Source organism: Dermacentor silvarum, chromosome 3 (assembly GCF_013339745.2).
Source record: "Dermacentor silvarum isolate Dsil-2018 chromosome 3, BIME_Dsil_1.4, whole genome shotgun sequence".
Lineage (NCBI taxonomy): Eukaryota > Metazoa > Arthropoda > Arachnida > Ixodida > Ixodidae > Dermacentor > Dermacentor silvarum.
Window position 1 is genome coordinate 127,336,395 of NC_051156.1, and position 13,807 is coordinate 127,350,201.

The 13,807-nt window shown below is 48.9% G+C and overlaps 1 protein-coding gene across 1 annotated transcript in view; it reads right to left on the reverse strand.

The window, feature by feature from the left end:
• Window positions 1-13,807, reverse strand: part of LOC119444762 (uncharacterized) — a 76,140-nt gene that overhangs the window by 24,913 nt on the left and 37,420 nt on the right. The window contains exon 6 of the mRNA XM_037709111.2: window positions 12,044-13,086. Within this exon, the coding sequence (XP_037565039.1) occupies window positions 12,172-13,086 (915 nt within the window). The 3' untranslated portion in view covers window positions 12,044-12,171. The remainder of the gene's footprint in view (window positions 1-12,043; window positions 13,087-13,807) is intronic.

Below are 13,807 nucleotides of genomic sequence, written 5' to 3' on the forward strand. Positions count from 1 at the left end.
ACGCCAGCTGTTGATACACCTGCCGAGCGTAGCCAAAAGCCGCGAATATGCGGTAACACTTTTTGACATGAAGAGTTCTTCATTTTGGTCCGCAGAGGATCGCTTGCTAAAACCGCAACTAACGAAAACATGTAACACGATTATATCGCTTATATCTTCGCAACCATACCACCCGCGTGCATTACTTTCGTATCGTTGTGTAGTGGAAAGAAGCGAATAGTCGATCACTCATGTGTCTTGTGCGCAAATCGCGCAGCTGGCGTTCTCGCGCCACGCATGACGCAAGCGGAGCTAAATTTAGCCTCGCGCGCGGCGTTACGTCGTAGCTCGACGGTACGTTTGTCCATTCGAGCGTGAGCATTCGTGTTTGAGAGAGCTCACTCAACCATAGTAGGTGCAAATCCATCAAGCTAAAACCTGGTGTTCATCAGTATAGTTATAAGTCTTACAAAGTATGTCATTTGTTGCCGAAATTTGACGGTTGTTCGGCTATGGCGCCCCTGCCTTCGACACGTAGGGTTCAGAAATGGCGTGACGAGACTCGGCCACCAAGACAGGGGGATGCCAATCCTCGCTCACCCATTTTAACCACGGCGGAACGTGTCCGTCTCCACCGGGTGCGCAAGCACATGAGATTGAGGCAAGCGTAGGAGTCCCAACCATCTATACGAGTAGTGGTGGGCTTCGAGAGGTGCGGGGCATTATGGGGCGCCACCAACAAGGGGGTCTGCGACTGCATAGGAGTTAGACGACGAGGCCAGCCCATCAGCATCCACTAGGAACATCCACGGTGCATCGAACAGCTCGAGTGTGGGAGTATGGCCAGGGTAGACTACGCGAGCGTCCAATTAGCACAGGTGCTGGCAGTTGGCTACAGCGCGGTGAAAATTCGTCTTCGGCGACAAGGAGTGGTGCATTTGGTTAAGTGATTTCTTCACCTTACTGCTCATACATCCTCTTCAGCATGAAGAAGACGTTTCACGTAGGCCACTGCGCCTACGTCCCCGACACCAGCCCCATTCTCTATTTTTTTTTTTTTTTTTGGGGGGGGGGGGGGCGCACTTGAACTTCGTTGCAAGCACCTCTGATAGTCTCGGGCTCCACTTGTAGATTGTCTGAAATGGAGATAGCCTCTGACACCAAGGTGTAGATAGCGTCGCAGTACCACTGATGCCCTCATTGCCGGAATATCCGGCACGCAAGGTAACCTACCTGGAAACTGGACGTAGGAGCTGTAGAGCTTGGGTTCATAGTGAACTTGCACAGGATGCCAAGCCGATTTTTATATTCTACATTTAGCGGTCGAATTCATAAAGATTTTTCTTCATATATTCTATTTGCCGATAATGGCTGATCACCTTCGATAATATTATGTCCAGCATCACGATTCACTGACATTTGCTCTTCCGATCCACTCTAGGGTACAAGTTGAGTGGCAATGCGGGCCCAAATGTATTACGAACAATGTAAGTCTTATCTATATACCGACAAAATATCCGCTAGAAGAATTTTCAGAGAGGGTCTGGGTAAACACTGACACGCACACACACACACACGCGCTCTCACACATGCGCGTGAGCCGGATTTTGAGTACGCCTTAGCTCCTCCGCACAGTTTTCTTCAAAATATGGCACGAAGCCGTTCCTCGCCGGCATCGAACACGGCCCCACGCACGGGCACTGGAGGTAGTAAGCTTCTCTTGGCGTTTCTTGTCACGCCGTTTGTCAAAGCGCCCATGCCGACGCGAGCTGCTTCACAAATCTAGCACTTGCTACCGAGCCTACAGCCGCGTCAACCGCCCAAGTATAGTAGTTATACTATAGCAGTTGCTGCGGGTGCAAATAGGAAGACCGAGCACACATAACAGCGGCTAAGCGCGCGACGATCCCCTCAATGGGCGAGCAGGTTTCTCTTTTCGACCGACCGCTATGGGGCGAGGGCGCGAGTGAAATTGACGTTTCCGGACTCGCTGGGTGCAAACGTGGGACGGGGCCGTGAAGGCCGTCGTGGGTACATGTGCCACGCGATGCGTGAAGGCTGCTTGACTGCCGCTTCTTCTCGTCAAACACGATCCGCGCTAGCAAATGCAAGTGGAGGGCAAGCAGCTGGAGGAGAGTGCGCGTGGCAGAGACAGGAGTCAACAGAAGCCAATCCTGAATGATTGTTCGACGTTTGAACGGCTGCCGGTGATGTCGCACCGTCTGCCGTAAAGAAGCCCACTATGTAGAGCTATCCAAGGCAATTGTGATCTGTTATCTGTCTCGCTTTGTGGGCTCCACGTCTGGAGGGTATACCCGTAAGCACCATGATTTGAGCAATATTGGTGGTCAAGCTTAGAGCCGTGCCAGGGGTTGAGGGTGATGCGAGACGCTCTTTGATACGTACGCTGGTATATCTTACCTTGGGCATCGTGAAGAGCTTTGGAGTGTTAGAATTGCGGAAAGCGAGAAGGAGGGAGAACGTGGGTTGCACCCCGGCAGAATATTTGCACGATTGATTGGTAATGTTTATTATTTAAATTTTTGGCTCTTGGGACTTTTTGAGGAGCCGGGCGGAATGGTAAGTTAATCCGAAAACCGGGAAGGGGGAGTTGCATTCGTCTCGTCGTCACTGCCAGTCGCGTAATTCATTAAACGCCAAGGACGGGCACCGAATCACCATTTGTCGCAGCAAATGTGAATGTGGGCGTGATGTAACATCGCTCGTGTACTTAGATTTTGGTGTGCACTTTATTAACCTTGTTACGTGGCCGGTCTTAACCGCGGGTAATGTAACTGCGTTTATGGCGAAACACAGCTAGCGCTAGTTGCCCAGCAGGTGACAATGCCCTAAGGTCACTAAATACCGTTGACTACAAACCGAGCTCGGCTACCTCGGTTTAGAGCAACCGACGTTTCGCTAACGGTCACAATGGCGAATGATATGGTAGGAGGCAAGGGAAAAGCAGAAAGCAGGGAGGTTAACCAGAATAACATCCGGTTGGTTACCCTACACCGGGGGAATGGGAAAGGGGCACACGAAGATGACAGGGAGAGAGAGGAGGGAAGGAAAAAAGGAAATTAGCGGTGAGTTCGCTGACGCGTGTGGCGTTGCACTGTGAGTTAAAGACGTTCATACAAGCCCGTCGTCCCCAAGAAGCAGTGGATGATATGACCATAGAGCGCAGTGTAGGTCCTTCGCTAGTTTGCTAAAAGCGTCTCGCGTGTGATATTTGTGTTGAAATCGAAGGTGAAATTGAAACTAATGGGGTGCCGTATTCATCGCCGCCACGAACTAGGAACAGGAATACCCATGTAACTTCGGCAGACCACGGTTGTCGTTAACCGTGGCTGAGTAACTACAGTTGAGTTTAACAACGGTCAAGGACGCCTGTGTAACACAGCTATAAGAACCTCAGATAGCCAGACGTGATCAGTACTCCCCGCGAACCAACAACAGAGCCTGTAATAGCGCACATTGCAGCTTTGCGACATTAGATTCCAAAATTTATACGTAGAAAAAAGTGTCTTTTGCTGGCGGTGAGCATCGTGTGATGAAAGGCAAAAGCAAAAAAAATAAAGTTAAGCTAGGTTTGTAGGACACACATTCAGAATATCAGGTCGTGAAGGTTGGAGTTTATTCAATACTTAGTGGAAATACAAAAGCATAGATAGTTAGTACAGAAAAAGGTCCCATAGTGTAAACACTGTAGGGGGACCTTTTATAATGTTAAAAAAAAAACGCCGATGCTACTAAGCAGCAGAAAAGCAGCTGAATATAAAAATACAAAAAACAAATACAAATGCAAATAGATATTGAGGCAAAAGAATAATACAATGAAAAATATAAAACGATAGGGATAAGGCATAAACTGAAATAGGAAACGAAGCAAACAGTATTCAAAACGAAAGAGATGAAGTTGTGTTTGCGAAGCTGATGTTTGAACGACGATACAGAAAAGGCCCACCTAATGTTATAAGGAAAACAATTCCAAATTTTGAACAAAACAAATGCTACTGATTGAGAACCATAGTTAGCTGGTACCTTGGGGAGTATAAAATAGTTATTGTCGTGCCGTGATATAAAGATTCGCAGGACAGAAAGGAGACAGAAACGAAGGACACGAGAGCCAAAGTGAATAGGTATTTGCATGTATGCTAAAACGATGCATGGAGTTGGGCTTTTTTTTTATTTCCTTGCTTCTTTTCCAGTGTCTGATTCTCACTGGAGGCTAGTATACCCTCAGGAGCGTACGCATACTTATCCATACAACTCCAACCCACGGCTGTGACAATAACAGTCAATTCGAAGCGCACGGCGAATGAACACCAGCCCACTATTTCTTTTTCTTTCTTTTTTGGAGACGCTCCCAGGAATTAAGATTGAGAGTGATGAACACGCAGCACGCCCGACTGACTCGTTGAACACGCGCATCCGCCGGCATGCAGGCACAGCGTGATCGAACTGGAGCACAACAGCTGCTGCGTGAAACTGCAAAGGCGCCTGTTTCCAAGTTTTCTATGCGGGGACTGACTACGAGCCGGCCGATGACTGCTTGAGAACCTCCTTTCGTTATTTACCTGCTTTGTACACTCATAGCCAGGGTGCAGCCTCTATTGCAAAAGAAAAAGCACTGAAATTTAGCGTAAACTACTTTTAGAAGTAGCAGAGACTTATTGCCTTAGGCCTGCCTCTATAAACAGAGAGAAACTGCAAATGCATGCATGATTCCCTTGTGCACAGTGATCAGTTCATTCTAAATAGTACTCTGCAACTAGTGTAGCTTATTTCTTTATCCAACTGCAACGTTGCGAGCACTTCCTCGCGTCAGTGAAGCATTTGTCTGTTTTGGTGTCAAATGGTGTGGACTTGGGAGGCTGTTCACGCTGGTGACTGGGAATGCGGTAGCTTTGCATTCGGCATGCTGCGCATACATTTGCAAGTTCGTGTTTCGTTCCTGTTATATTATTCATATTTTAGAAAGGACTTTTTAGTATCTGAGAAAATTTTTCTGTGGGTATTGTCGTGTTTATTCCTGCGTCTAAAACAGTGATTACAGAATAGCGGGTTCTTTCATAGTCAAACCTTTCATTATTTATCAGTTAATACAGATTATATCAACTGGCTCATTTTTTTACAAATATTTATAGACTATCGGGAATCGACCCTTTACTATACAAATCACCAACAGACCGAAATAATAGAATCGCTAACCATACCTTACTCAAAAGATGGTCTATAGTACAGTGTACACGTGGAAGAAAAAGTGTGCATGAAGGCTGATATGGGCGTGAGAGCCAGTATGCGGATTGTCGGCTCTCTCAATTAGATTATACGAGAGAAGCGCTTGGAAATGCTGCGTTACCCATAGTCTTTGTCGGAAGTTGAAAAGCCAGTTAGGGCGTTACCAGACGTTGATAAACCACACGTGGTCAAAATAAATATGGATAGTGTAATCCATTCCCTCGAGGAAAAGTGGTCATTTCAACGAGAATTTTGTTTTGCTTATTATGCGTAGCATTGAAAAGACAGATATGCCACAGTGGTCTCGTTATGACACCCGGCAATACATTTTTACGTTCCCCTAATGGTTTTGTAACGTTTGGCATCGATCTGTACTTATATTTCGGTAAGCTGAGCCAGTTCGCGTCAATTGCTTCTTTACCCCATCGTAAAACGAATTAAGCGTAGACAGAAAAAGGGAAGAGTGCCATTGTCTTGTGTACTCCCTGTATGAACGTTTGTTTCGCGTTTCTGGCCCCACACAGGGTATCCGACCGGTCTTTACAATGGTTACCCTTCAGTTCTCCTGTTCCCCCTCCTTGTTTGTCATGTTCTTGAATAAGGACAATAAATATTGTACACGTGTCTCACAGGCACTCCGCAATTTTTTTTTCTGCAGTCATTTTGAACCCCGAAGAAAGGTTACCATTTAGCTTCGAACGGCGACGGTGCATCTTCAGTTAACAGTGCACGCAAGGCGGCGCACGCTTGAGTTGTTTACAGTACATCTCTACCCCATCCAGTTGGCACGCTGTGCGTCCAATTTATTTATTACGGGATTTATTTTCTTCGTCATTTCGCCACATTGCTGCAATGTAGAAGCTTTACCGACAAAGTTAGAGACAGGACAACGCCGTGACATAAAGGGACGGAACCAGTAATGATATTAACGCAGTTGCAAGAAATTGAAAACAGCTGTTACTCAATTAACGCTACAGTCCGGGAACATCCGTAAATTTGATGCTCTATGTAATTGCCCGAGTGATTGACACGGCGCGTGGCGACGGATATCGAACACGAGAAAAAAAAACAGGAAAAAAAAAACGCACACATTCCACGGCAGTGGAGGGCTCCTCCATTTCACCACTTGGTTTGCTTTACGTGCACTCAAAATGCCTGCGCCCCCATCAGAATGCGGCTACCGCGTAGAACTTTAATTTATTCTTTCAATTTACTTTGTCTTTCTACAAACGGGAAACGGCCATATATTGATACGGATAGCAGCGATCATCACAAATACAGTACTCTATTGAGCTTCGCGTTGAACGGAGTTCAACAGACTCCCAGTTCCTAAATGTTATGTATACAACATTGCACAGTGACTCATCGTATGAGGGTGCGCTATTGATGCATTTATCCGTTTTGTCAGGTTAATATTTTGCCTTAACAATGAACTTTCGTAGACAGGATTGAATTAGTCAGAAGAATGCGCTGATACGTTTGCTGTTGTGAAATCAACAGCGTTTGCTGTTGTGAAATCAGCAGTGCGGTGAATCAAATTGCGAAAATGGTTAAATTAAAGATGTTCACGGCCGTAGGCTGCCAACGTAAAGGTCGCCGACACAAAGGGGTTGGCGGCCGCTGCGCACGCACGCACGCACGCACGCACGCACGCACGCACACACACACACACACACCGTTTCATAAGCGTTTGCTGATTTCAAGGACCATCGAAGGACACGCACCAATACCTACATTGCCATTCGATGGGGTAATTGGCCGTGAGGATGCTGGAACATGTTGCGCTTCTACAGAGGCCGGTAGTGAAGGAAGCGGCGCGTGCTGCGTTCTCAGCAAAGCGGCGAAGGCGGGACGCCGGTTCCACTGATTGCTTTTCTGTAGACGTCTACTGTATGTCCAGGCTTAAACTGCCTAGCGTGCCCCCTCAGCCATTTTCTTCGCTTCCGTAATGCCGTATATCTATAGTTCGTACAGCAAAATATTGTGCGCGCCTATCAGGACAAAGCTAAGACATCGCGAAATGATGTCGTAATGTACCGTACGAGCCCCTGCAAACAAGCCCATTATTGTAGTGTGGAATGCTTCGACAGGTGTGCCTTGATGCGGCCTGTGCTATTTGCAGCTCATCCTCTTTAGTGTTAGTTTTTTTTTTTCGGTACCTCCAGCAGAGGGTACCTCCAGCAAAATACAAAGCATCATCAACATGGCGTACGTGCACCAGCGTTAGGTATGCACTGTATGCAGTCGACAGCATCGCTTATCCTTGAATGAAGGAAAAGCGCATTCTTGGCCTGTGGAGTTGCATAACGGGTTACGGCCGAACACCAGCGGCGCAACACACTACGACAAGGAAGCACTGCGAAATAGGACAAAGGCGGCGAACGTGCTCGAGAACAACGGTGTGAAGACGTACAAGGAAGATGTGCAGAAAATGTTGGCTAGGTCACCCTAATCTGCAACACTCACGCAGCAAAACACAACCCTGCGTGACCCGAATGCCTCCAAGTTGCAATCTCCTGTGTCCCGAAAGGGTGGTATAACTGCGGTGTTGCTCTGATATTGTTGGCTCCTCCTGCTTTTCATCCCGTCCAGACGCACACAACCAGACCCCTCAAGCTTCCGCCCGTGCTCGCAAGTGTTGCGCTTGTAATGTGGAAAGACCTCATTCCCAACTGCCCGAAGACATGTATACTTTGTGTACACGAACTTTAGACGCGTTGTCATTCATATTTTTTTCTCATATGATCGTGACAAGTTTAAACGCAATTATCATGCCAGAAAGAGAAGTAGTATAGGTTCCACCTCGAAACACCACTCCGTAATACAGTCATTAAGGGAAAAAGGAAGTAAAAAGAAAAACGCTCCAAGCATGCACGTTAGGCGAGAACTACCTAAATTACAGGAGCGCGTTAAAGCCTTTTTCTTTCTTCTTGAATTCTGAGTTTTTACGTGGCTGAACCACGACCTGCATTGTGACATACCCCGAAAAGGGGGGGGGGGGGCGGAAGAGGGGGCTCCGGATTTATTTTGACCGCCTGAGGTTCTTTAACGGGCACGCAATGCATGGTGCACTACCGTTACATTATTCGGCCCCCATAGAAATGCAGCAGGCGCGGCCAGGATGAAACCCGCGACCTCTGGTTCAGCAGCGCCACTCCTAGAAAGTGCAATTCAGCGTGAAGTTATTCGCTGGAGTGGCTGGAGTGAACAAGTTTGGACCACCCACTACAAATTAAAACGTTGTGCTAGAAGGCAACTTCAATTGAAACTGCAAGAAGTAGAAGGGGGTGGACGACCGCCAGGGGTGGGGGTATCTTGTAAGTGTCCATCTAGTGGAAATGTTCACTTCAACTGCTGATGAACTGTTCATTGGCTGCGGGCGCCCGTCTCCTCGTAATATCTACCTTAGTTCAACCATTCAGAACTGCGACAATCTATAGACGAAATTGACAGGTGCACTAGATGGACGCTAACAGAATACACCCCCCCCCCCCCAAAAAAAAAAAAAAAAAATTTGGTTGCGGTGATGTCTAGCCTGCCGCGGTGTGCCTCGACTTCCGGAACTATGGAAGAATCACGGGCCTATCCAATTGAAGTCTACATGTCCTGTGAGCCACTTCGAGTTCACTTCCGACTGCTGACTCGACACACGCACCATTCCTAGTCTTCAATTCAAGAAAACCGCCCAAGCTGCACCTACTCAACATGTCTCACTGCTCACAGGCATATCATACCCTCAGACTTCGCACCTACCATCATCTGTGAAGTGCCACCATGGACACTGCATAGACCAAAGGTGCGCCTTCACATACCTGGAATTTCGAAGAAGTGTATCCTTCCAATGGCCTTATAAACAACTAACCTTGGCCCATTTCGGCTGGGCTTCACGACGGCTCTGTGCACATATACACAGACGGATCGGTTACTTGATGCGCCTCGACCGCGGCCTTTGTGATCCCTCAGTCGGACACATCCCGCCAATACAAATTGGACCACAAATCGTCTTCAACAGCTGCAGAGCTTGTCGCCAATACGGGAAGCTGTCCGTGTTGTCTCCTACCTGACACCACGTACATGGACTATTCTTTCTGACGAAAGATCAGCGCTGCAATCTATCGATTCTCTCTCTAGGAGAGGCCCGTACTACATGCTAGCGTTAGACATCATTCAAATATTTGATCTTGCTCAGCTAGAATGGTTACTCAATTACCTTCCAATGGGTACCTGGTCACTGCGGCTTGGCCGGCAACGAGCTAGCTGATACAGAAGCAAGAACCGCTATTCTTACAGCCGTCGAAGTAAAAATTTATTACGCGAGGAGCGATGTAAACTCTTTGTTGACCACGCGCATGCGAGACTACGCCGCACAATACTGGGCTCAACCAGACCATCGGTACAGGCGCCAGCGGGAAATAAACTGTGAGAGGCCTTTTCGCCTCCCAGCTAAATTCAGGCGATGCCAAGCAAGCATGCTTCACCGGATTCGCCTGGGCGTCGCCTTCATTCGACGCTATGCACATCTGATTGGGCGTACGGACAGCCCGAACTGTGAACACTGCCAAGTGTTGGAGACTCTGCAACATCTGTTTTGCGACTGCCCTCTCTACGCATCGCAGCGGAAGATACTGGCTTCGATGCCAGCAGGCATTGGAAGACAAACATTGTCCGCAAGTACTATTTTGTCCGCCATGTGTGACTGTACAGTATCGTCAATAGCAACAAGGGCTGCCCTGGACTACTTGAAGACCACCGGACTAGACACAAGGCTTTAAGGAAGCTACTGTGTTATTGTACATATGCACCCCTTCTTCCTGTCCTCATCATCATCTTCCATCACTCTTTTTTGTCCCCTTTCCTTTTCCCCCGGTGCAGAGTAACAGGCCAGAGCATGCTCGCTCAGGCCGACCTCTCTGCCTTTCAAATAAACTCTCTCTCTCTCTCTGCACAGGCGTAATAGCGCAACACAAGCTTAGTAGAGTGACATTCCTAAATCGCCAGAATGCAATAACCAAAATGTTTGTCGCGCTATGGTGGTATAAACGTCTTTTTTGAAAAGTGACCCCAGGGGCTTGTTTCGGCGCCATGTCTTGCGACATAGAATCCAGGCCTGACTCCATGATGTAGGAGAAGAGTGAGCTAGAGTAAAGATTTTTATATGAGAAAAGTCGTTTTATTAACGTTCTCTGCGAGACATGCAACCAGACAACCACAAGTACGCGCAATAAAGCAACAGCATATTCGCAAACCTGCGCTTTCATTCCCCGGGGTCTTAAAAACATATGGTGCACAAATATGCTTTAGGGCGAAAAACAGATGCATAGTTGCTCTGAGCAGCGCGTGAACAGGCAAGGCCGGAAGAATCGGAAACGCGCCAAAGCTCGAATTTTGGGATTGCTTCGTCTTACAAAGATGGTCAACAAACGACCTGCGCTTACAGTTACACACGACGGTTGCAGCATTTGTGAACTAGCTCATCTCTCATTTTAGCGCTTTAGAGAGAGAAGCTATATGGATACGTCTTTCGTACGTATTGACTTTGTAATTAAGGTTTCCACAACTTAACAAACCAAACTACGCGTGGCGGAAATACGAAAGTTCTCTCGCACAGCATGCAGCCCGTTTTATGGCGTCCGCCCACTAAAAGCCGCGATTAGACCTCCTCACTTTCATCCCGTCCGGCCTATCAATGTAGCGGGGCACTGATAATCGATCGAAAACTATGAGATACTAAGCCTAAGGACGTGATGCCGCGCAGAGCTTTTACTAAAGGGTCACCCAAAAAAACAGTTGTCCATTCACTGGACAGCGCCTTGCGCGAAAGACAGACTACACACTGCGCTGGCTAACTGCAATTGAAAAAGAAAAACCTATGTCTATGGCAAAAATTCAATTTTATTTTCAATTTTAACTTATATTACGCTTGGAAAACAGAGAGAAGGGAATGGTATTCAATGTGTGCGCACAGCATAAGATAGCGTGATTTCGGCAAACCCACCGTTTAACATCGGAGCAGTGCAATTGTTTCGCCAGCGCTTCCGACCACGAAGCCTCTATTGTGCTCATATCTGCTGCAAGCGTAATCTTTTTTGTGCAAAACAATGACCGGCGCACGATGCAACAATTCACGATGGCCGAATCATCAGCTTGCAGGCACGACAATTAGATAATTGCAATGAGGCAAAGTACATGATGTACAAAGGTCGTCGCACTTAAAAGCTAGGAGGGACAAGTTTCCTGCTAATGCTCAGTTATGCTCCTGAGTGAGATTTCCTCGGTTATGTCGATTCAGGCTCGCATTTTGTCCAAGTCACATAACTGCGTTAACTGCGCGCAACTTCAGATTGCCTGAAAATGATGCATGCTCACCAATCTGAGCTTTCATTTACGGGGCTCGATCGGAGATCGTTGTTCGAAACACGGGTTCAGTTTGCGTCCAGTTTAGCCTCACGCAATTGGCGGCCGCGCGACGCTGTCAGACGCGCCCGGCATCTTCAGTTGCTTTTATTTCGCCTATTCGTATCTTCTCGTACGATGGCAGCACAATGGACAATGCATGAGCTTGCAGGGAATTTTACTGTCAGCCCCCATGTATCACATGCAAGCTAACTTGCCGGTGAAGAAGACTGCTAAGTAACTTAGTAAGAGTCGATGAAGCACTTGGGAGGTTCCCGGACTTGCATATTTCGCAGACGTCATATATTATATGCCGAGGGACGTGAAGAAGTCGCATGCTCTATCAGGCTATTAGGTTCATCTCGTTTTACTAGCAAGAACTAACTAAAGAAGTGGACGCAACGTCCACACAGCAGGGTTCACCAACCTTCGTCCGCGTCTCCCACCGGCGAGAAGGCAGCGACCGTCCGTCCCGTCTTCCCGCGTCGGTGTTGTCATCAACTTCACCTGGTCGGAGAACGCGGCAGCAGCGGCGGCGGCGCGAGGCCGACCGGCTCAGAGTCGGTACTTTCGGTCGAAAAACGGCGACTCCCAGCGGCACGTGGTCTGCGGGCCGACCTTGTAATTCTCGACAACGGCCCGGTACTTCCAGCGGCGTGGTATGCACAGCGGCGGCAGCACGATGAGCACAAACACCACGGACACGGTGCCGGGAAGCAGCAGGAGCCAGGTGAGTATGCGCAGCGCCCAGGCCGAGCAGTTGGATTTGATGAGCGTGTACGTGTTGGGCACGTAGGCGCGCGTGTAAGGCAGCGCGGCAACGGGCGTCAGGAAGAAGAACACCACGGCCAGCACGGCGAGCAGGTCGCGCGCCACGGTCTTGAGCAGCCCGAGCACGGAGCGGGCCACGGAGGACGCCGATGCGGAGGCGGCGGCGGCCATGCTTGCCGCTTCGGTAACCACCGGCTGGGAGGTCCGGCGCTGGCTCTTTCGCCTCGTATTCGGTGACAGAGAACTGTCGGCGACGCCGACGGATGACGGGAAGCCGGCGAGCTGAACAGACACCGAAGGCGAAGGAGCCGGCGCCGGCGGAGACGGCGAGCGGCAGCAGCGGCGGGCTAGGGATGTTACCGCGTTGGCAGCCGGTTTTGAGTGGCCGCCGGCGATGAAGAGCGGCGGGGAACACTCGGCTGCTGCTGCTGCTGCACGCCGTCGGGTGAGGAAGAGGAGCGCAAGCCGGCGGCTGGAGAGGAAGAGGAGGAAGGAGAAGCGCAGGCTTCCCGCCGGGGTGTGACTCACCGCGCCCCCGACGGGGGGAGACGGCAGCGGCAGACCAGACCGTGGTCGCGGGGGCTGCTGCTGCTGCTGCGCCGACGCCGATGCGTAGTGCTGCGCCGGCAGGCGTGGCGGCGGGCGGCGACGCCGGGAGGTGAACGAGCGCGCGGAGCGGAGTCGTGACTCCGCCGCGTTCTTTTACGTCTAGCTCGTGCAATAACAGGAAGACGCGCGTTGGCGGCGTGCCGATGCGTCAACGGCGTCGTGCTGCGGTGAGCTGCGGATGCTCTGGGCGCCCGTTCACACCGCCGTGCGTCCCTGCAACGCTACTCGGGGATCGGGTCGTTCTCCCGCACGGGGGTTAAAGCACAAAACAATAAAGATGTAGCTGGCTAGATTTGGCGGCATTGTTTAGATTATGAAATGCTGTGAGATGCTCCGTTAATATACGCTCTCTCTTTTATTATTGCGTGAAGGAATGGCTGAAATCCATGGTCTTTGACTCGTAGTGTAGTTGTTTCCTTACAGCTGGAAATAGCTTTTTTGATAATGTCCATTCAAACGATAAGTCTTGTATTAACGTCTACAGTGCACTGTAGTAAGGGAGAAAGGGAATTAATGCTGCGGAGATAATCTAAAACAACCTTTAAAATGTAAAAGCCATGCTGGGGCAAAACTGCACTTGAGCAGAGGAGAGGACATGATTCGATTTTTTATTTATTTTATTGCATTACCCTTTCATGGACAGTTGCATTAGAGAGGGAGTGGTTACAGTAAGTGATAGAATAAACTGTATCAAGCAAATAAATATATGGGCGTAAATGCAGTGCAGTTGGAAAATAACTCCGGAAGGCTTCGGATCATACAATTTAAGCTAATGTTTCACAGCATGCCACATAGGTAATAATGGTAATAA